The sequence below is a fragment of the Haplochromis burtoni genome, unplaced genomic scaffold (genome assembly GCF_018398535.1).
Source record: "Haplochromis burtoni strain Fernald_Lab_line unplaced genomic scaffold, NCSU_Asbu1 Contig_147, whole genome shotgun sequence".
Taxonomy (NCBI): Eukaryota; Metazoa; Chordata; class Actinopteri; order Cichliformes; family Cichlidae; genus Haplochromis; species Haplochromis burtoni.
In genome coordinates, this window is record NW_024582508.1 from 1,218,845 (window position 1) to 1,226,038 (window position 7,194).

General features: G+C 37.2%; 1 protein-coding gene across 3 annotated transcripts; it reads right to left on the reverse strand.

Moving 5' to 3' along the window:
• Nucleotides 1-119: 119 nt before the first annotated feature.
• katnbl1 (katanin p80 subunit B-like 1) lies at nucleotides 120-6,537 on the reverse strand. 3 transcript variants are annotated; one of them, XM_005931518.3, is made up of 10 exons: nucleotides 6,353-6,537; nucleotides 5,682-5,806; nucleotides 5,506-5,543; nucleotides 4,513-4,777; nucleotides 4,272-4,387; nucleotides 4,125-4,175; nucleotides 3,632-3,721; nucleotides 3,250-3,354; nucleotides 1,685-1,778; nucleotides 120-1,128 (listed from the first exon to the last, which is right to left on the reverse strand). In XM_005931518.3, exons 2-10 carry the CDS (start codon nucleotides 5,793-5,795, stop codon nucleotides 1,096-1,098), a joined length of 906 nt encoding a protein of 301 aa, XP_005931580.1. In that variant the 5' UTR covers nucleotides 5,796-5,806; nucleotides 6,353-6,537; the 3' UTR covers nucleotides 120-1,095. The 3 variants fall into 3 exon arrangements, with proteins under 3 accessions (XP_005931580.1, XP_005931579.1, XP_005931581.1); XM_005931517.3 differs by having other exon boundaries at nucleotides 5,682-5,809; nucleotides 6,353-6,536; XM_005931519.2 differs by lacking the exons at nucleotides 5,506-5,543; nucleotides 6,353-6,537 and having other exon boundaries at nucleotides 5,682-5,810.
• Between the last annotated feature and the right edge of the window lie 657 nt (nucleotides 6,538-7,194).

Genomic DNA, 7,194 nt, shown 5'->3' on the forward strand with positions numbered 1-7,194 from the left:
AAACCTTTATTGTACAAACCAGAAACGCCACTCGCTCGTTTTTGCACAAAGATTCCCTTTTATTCTTAAAACTCAAAATGAAACTCATTGAAATTTTAAATCGAACTAGGAGGCAGAATAAGTATTTTCCTTGAAGGTTTCCCACGTCAGTACATTTTTTTAATTTTGAAAAAGACTAAAAAAAATTATTATAAAATAGATCCTTTTTCCCGTTTAGCAATGCAGCTTTGAAAACTAATCAATTTTTAATAAAGATTTAAAAAAAAAAATCACGAGGTCAAATTAACGCTGCAGGAGCATGTTTAAAAACTCGTTTAGCCACTTTAACTTGGTGAGCAAGATCTTTTTACTTTTATTGTTACTTTGGCATTCACTATTCCAAAACGGTATTTTCAAAATTTTAATGAGCTTAGCCAGTTAAAACAATAAAAAACAAACAAACAAAAAACAAAACAAAACTGTGGTCTTATTTCTGCTGCAGTTTAACAGGACATCATCCCAGTACCATTTGATAATCTGAAGACAAAAAACAAACAATAAAATTGCATTTTTAATTTATTTAAAAGATGATTAAAAGAATCACTTGTTTTTACATTTTACATTACACAGTCAAATGTCAAAGGAAGAGGCAAAACGAAAAAACAAGAAAAGCAAGCTCTAATAACTTAAGACTGTTGCAGATTCAAGCTCCTTCTTTCGGAGAACTCAAGATGCAAAACATCAACAACATCCACAAGCGCATCTGCATTCCATGAAAGAGAGTGGTGTAGTGAGAGACAAAGACCTTGGCACTTCATAGAGCGAAATTACACCCAGTCTCATGGAGGTGCACTAAACATGCCCCTCAAAAAAGACAATCCACTTCAATGTGAAGCAGTCATTTGCTGTCCAGGAAGGCTCTCTTCGCCCTCCCTTCAGAGGTTCCAGCTCAAATGTGAGGGAAGTGTTTGAATTGTCAAGTTCAGTCCCAGTTAAGAGGTTTGAGTTTGAAGTAGCAAAAGTAACTGGTCTATTTCTCTTGCACCATTATCAGTTCGAAACATAGCCATGATTGACTGTAGTGGTCACATCCCAAGAGTGCTACATTGACAACTGTCAGGGCAGCTGCGACAGATAAGCCTCGATGCCCTGCAACACAAAGCAGAGATAGCACATGAGAAGTCGTCAGTGCTAGTAAATGCAGATAAACTGGATCACTCAACACTATTAATTTGATGCTGATTTGACATTTCAGCTGCTACAAACATGTAAAAATTAGTGAATGCATTTCCTTTTAAAAGATTTAATAAAACAAATCTTTTGTGGTTTCATTTTCTTCTCCTCCCACTATAAAACAGGATGTGAAGACTGAAAAAAGATCAACCACAAAAGCTTATGGTGGATCTGTGTCTTTTCTTTTTAGGATGGGAGTGGTTGGCTGAATCCACCTAAGATCAACAGAAGGTGAAATAACAGCAGGAGCACCTGTGGAGCCTGAAAACAGTTCTGCAACAGAAATATCAGTGTGACAAAACACTCATTTCTAAAAACGTTAATGCAGCTCTATTATATATTTTCTATTTACTTTTAACAAGAAATCAATGTGGTGCTTTAGTATAAACGATCCATACAAAACAGTAGCGGTCTTCACTCTGACCTATATCACGATGGAAAAAAAAAATCCCTTATGAGGGATGTTTCTCACCTTTGCCAGCTCTCCCGTAGTTCCTGGAACCAAACATAATCGGGTTCCTTCCTTCCACAAGTCCTTTAGCCGCTGCTTCATGACTTCCATGTTCCTACAATAAACACACAAACATTACTGATGGCAATGACTGATAATGATATATAACCTTAATTAGCTATAGTTATTATTCATTCATCACATGACTGTAATTATTTGATTATTTATTTATTTATTTATTATTTTCTCACATTCTGTATATTTGCATTATACCTATATTGGTATTATATTAATATCCTGTGCATATTGATGATATCTGATTTCTGGTTAGAGGTTAACTGCATTTGGTGCCTTAAACTTGAACTTGTAAAATGACAATAAAGTTTAATCTAATCTAATCTGATTTAATTACTGATCCAATACATGGAAAGTGCAAAAGAGATGCAATCTTGGCATAGTCTTCGTGGAAATGTTTAAGGATACCATTAGGGCCTGTGCGATATGACCAAAATCTCATATCCCGATATAAGTCATCTATCGTCCCAATAATGAGATAAATCACAAAAATGTAACATTTTCTGTAAATTCTGTGAATCTCGGGCAGCTCGACTTGCGTGAAGTGTTTCCAGCTGGGATCCGTGTACCTGGAGTCGAGTGTTTTAACGATGTATGAAACTATACATTTTTAGACATAAGTTTTAACAGCCGCCATTTTCTTTGTGAGTATTTATTACACGGCGTGCTGCGGGGAAAAGCCTGTTCTAACGTTTGAGTCTAAGGTTTATTTTTTAGCACCTGGCGGCTCTTTTTTACTTCTCATCCGTAAATAATCTGCTCTTTCACGTGATTCAGTTTATTCTGAAAAGTCTCAACAGGATCTTGAGCTTTATTGTGAAAGGTTTATGTGGAACATAATAAAAGCACACGATGATTTTACCGTCGTTGTTGCTAACGACAACGCATAAAAGCAGGCACTCATCCGTCCGTAGTGTGGTTATATAAAATATAAAAGAAAGAAAACTTTAAGAAATTAATGTAGCCACTACAGTGACCATCAAAACGGTGAAAAAAAATATTGCTGTAAACACTTTATTTTGCGACACCACAAAACAAACGATAGCGTAAAATGAAACGATAGATGTTTTTAATATCGTCATCCGATATATATCGTTATATCAAACAGCCCTAGATACCATCATCTTTTTGTTTTTAAACTGCCTATGATCCAGCATAAGGGCGTGGCTGCCTGGATGACAAATGTTTAGAAAATGAAAGCAAGCAACAGGATGTTTCCTGTGACAACACAGGCAACTAGCATGCCCGAATTGAGCAGATTATATTCATAAGATCGAAACAAAAGTGAATAACTAAAAACATTTACTGGATTTCAAATATTCATCTTAAAAATTTAATATCTGTTGGTTTTATCCCCATGCATTCTTTTTTTCTTTAAATTGATCCAACTTTCCAAGATTTATTTAGAATTACTCACCAGACAGTGAAAACTAGAAAAATAATCTGATTTTAAACATCTACATTGAAACTCTGGAGGTTGCATTAGGTTTATTAAAGCATACAGGGCTCACCTGTCTTCTGCACAACTGTCCTGCAGTCTTTTTTCAGTTCTAGAAAGTTCTGGCCACCATTTCCTGATGACGGATTGAACCCAGTGTAAACCCACAGTTATCTGTCTGTCAGAAAAAAAAACAGTTAGTTGAATCCAAAATGTTATTACATATGAGATTTAAAGATCAAAGGAATTTCTCGACTCCTTCAAGAGACTTTAGCTGCTCTCTCCTCTGTTCATTATCTATTTATCAGACAAGCTTAAACTTCCCGGAGGAGAACACAATCATCTTTAGGTTTATAAACAACAAATCTAACTGCTTTAAACTCAGCACACCTTCATATAATGATCAAAAAGAAAAAAAAAAAAGATAAATATTATTAGAATGAATTGCCACTTACTCTTCATATTTACTGGTGAGGATCATTTTGACTTGGGGCATGAGGTCAACACAGCAGCCAAGTGACAAACATGGTGCTTCTGTTTGAAGGCTGATGAGAGAGGAGATAACACAAGTTCAAATGAGGTGATCATCAGCAATCAGGCATGAAGAAGAAAAATAAGAAAAATGGCCAACATGTCCACCGCAGAACAACAGAAAAATCTAACAAGCTGTCAGAGCTGCACGAGGTTTGGTTTTCACTAGGCCACCATGCTTCAACAGCTCCATATAGGTATCATGGTGCAACTATGCATGCTTGTATACTGCAATTTCAGAATTGTTACCAAAACATGACTATTTCCTGCTTTACAAATTATTGTCTTACAAACTGTACAATCTTTGTAAATTAACAGCTGACTGGACGAATGTGCAGCACGGTCACTGGAGGTAAAGCTGAAACACTAAAAGCTAAAATGTAAATAAACAAAAAAAAATAAAATAACATTACTTACTTGTTTGTTAAGACAGGTAAGCAGTCAAGCAGCACACCTGTGTCTTGAATTCTGGGAAACCACAAACATGTGATGTGAACATGACAAACTGTGAGTAATTACAGAATAAACACAACCATCGACCAACAGTAGCCACAAGTGTTTTACCTTATTAGGTAGGCCACTAATTCACTTGCACTTTTTCGCCATAGTGTTAGGGCTACTTTAAGTCGAAGACTTCTTCCAAAAAGAACCTGGGTCATAGCTTCATGGTCCTTTGATAGCTATGTATAGACAAACAATGAAAAAAAATGGAACTCAGTGTTTTCAGTGTTGCAGTTTTCAATCAACAAGCCTTCATATTTCATATGAAATAAAAACAATCAGTGGCTCGAGCTCTGTTTCTCACCTCAGCAAAATCACTGTACTTGGAGCTGGCCCCCGCCATCTTGGAGGCCTCTGCAGAGTTCACCGGAAATCCACAGCCCCGGACATCATCGGAGCAGGTCAGCTCATTTTCCTTGTTGGCCATGCCGGGGTCACATAAACGGCCTACATCTGATGATCTGCGGTGCAGCTTTATGCCCACCTCCGCCAATCCACAACTCTTTCTTTTGCAAGATGTCGCCCGCTTCACTTTTCCTGGACTGTGTACTCTGTAATGCACCTGAAATCTGCCAAATGGAGAAGTTGAGATTGGCCAGATGCAAAGCAGTCACAGGTTAAAACCCCCCCCCACATAAATACAAATTAAAGCCACCATGATAACGGTTAATGGTAAATGAAAGATGCTTTAATGGTTCAGTGACTGGTTGTACATCCACACTAACATGTTTTTTATGTTGACATTTGTTAATTTTAAGACCCCTAAACATCAAGACTTTGTTTCTGCCCCTCCAGTCAACATCATTTCCCAGAAACCTATGTTTGCTTCTTTATCAGTCATAATTATGAAGCCAAAATATCACAGCCACTCTCACATACGTTCTATGATTTCGTGCTTTTCATGTGTATCTTTTCCATGGCGTCATACAGTGACGGCTCCCAGTAGCCTTCTAATATGTTGCTGTATTTGCTTTGCGACAGCTCCCTATTGTCACTGATCCAAGCAAACAAAAAAAAAAATCTCTGGTCTTACTATTTGCTTTTCCTTCTTCAATCTATTTTCAAAAAACAACTAACCCACTGCTTCTTAATTACACCAGTACACAGACCCAGTGTGGGTGAGTGGTTAAGGTAATGTGTTTACAGAGGGTTTAGTACAAAAGGAAATTTTACTTTCATATTAAAACAGCTTAAAAACAAAAAACATATTAGTGTGGATGCAAGGATGATCTGTGGGAAACAGGCAGTGAGTGATCATAATTTGATGAACCCCCTCAGATGTGGATCAGAGACTCACCTGTCTTTATCTAATTCTTCCTTATTAATAATATCCACCTAAAACAAAAGGATAGGGGATGAGGCCACTACTGCTACAATGCCACTGAACTGTACTTCACAGTCACCAGGATTTAAAAGACACATGGGCAGCTGTTTACACAATTAGTCATAGTATTTCCCATTATATCCTTATACCTGCTTCATATTCTTCTCAGCAGAACTAGGCACGCTGGGTCGCAGAAAGCCATTGGAGTTTTTGTGGTTGACCTTCGGGACTGCTCGTTGCCAAACATGCTTACCAGCTGCCATAATAAGGAACACTGCTGGAGAAACAAATTGGAAAATAATTAAGAGGCTAAGGAGCCAAAAGCCAGGACTATGTTGTGGCACAACTATGAATAGGCCAGCTAAAAGTCAAGAGCATACGCTCCCAGATGTAACAGTTTGACTCAAATTAGCTCAGTGAAACAAGATAAACTAAACCAAAATGCTCGATTTTAGTTGCAAAGGCGTTAGCTCCCGTTAGCTCGTATGGCTGAACGTCGCAAAAACATAATATGCTGTAAAAGTTAGGGCTGTAAGTTTGCTGCTTTGCAAGTGTCAAAATAAACGATGACAAAAGAGGTGTAAAGTTGCATTTCGTGACGCCTCCCATTAAAATAAATGTCTATAATCTCATTGTAATGTCTAGGTTAGCTTTAACTGTTAGCATTTAGCTCAACTCACAAGACAACACGGGAGACGTAGAAAGCAACAAGCTGGGCCGCTAGTGCGAGCTAGCTAGCTGGTTAGCCTTGTGAACGTATGTCTTCGTTAAAGATAAAGTTGTCACTTTTAACATGTACGCCCCGGAGTTGAATACCAACCGATTCATTTTGTGAGATGTTACGATCGCTCCTCAGATGTGTAAAATCCAAAACGTGAAAAACTGGTTAAACACTAAAGCAACTCCCTCTATGCACGATCGCAAGCGTTTCACAGTTTTATCATTCAAATGAATACACCGCCGGTGCGTGAGGATTGTGGGATTGATTTTGGCAAAGAAAAGCTGCAGTTTTAGCGACGACTGCCGGACATTACAACACAAATTTGTGCTGTGGCGCCACCTGGTGTCAAATAGTGTGATACAAGAATGCAGTCTTGCAGAAGCTGAAATCTTACACCACTAACTGTGAAGTACATATACTTCTTTTTAAATTATTTCCATCCTTAATGAGGATAAATTTAGAAAAAAAAAATCAATGTAAATTTAAAAAAAAGAGCTTATAATTAGTATACTGTTGTTGGGTTTACGTTACATTTTAACCATCACAATGGAAAGGGAAAAAAACCTGAAAAAAAGGGGCATTTTTCCATCTTTACTCAAACCTAAAATCTAAAAATACTTAACTTGACGTCCCCAGACCTGTGTAGAAAGGCTGGAACCACTCATGACATTAAGAAAAATATATTTTCTTGAAAAACTGGAGAAATTAGCAAGTTAATTTCAAGTTTCACACTTTGCAAAACTTATTTAATTAGATTTTACCTGTATTTACCTGTGTAGCATGTACATTCCTGAAAGTGCCCAGGCTCTCACAAACAAATGTGAATCAACACAAGCACTGCTTTAGTTTAGTAAAAGTAAATGCATACATACTGTAAAAACTATAACAGTCTCTAAGACTGTAAATTTCCTTAAAATTATGCCAAAAGTGTAACTTCCAAC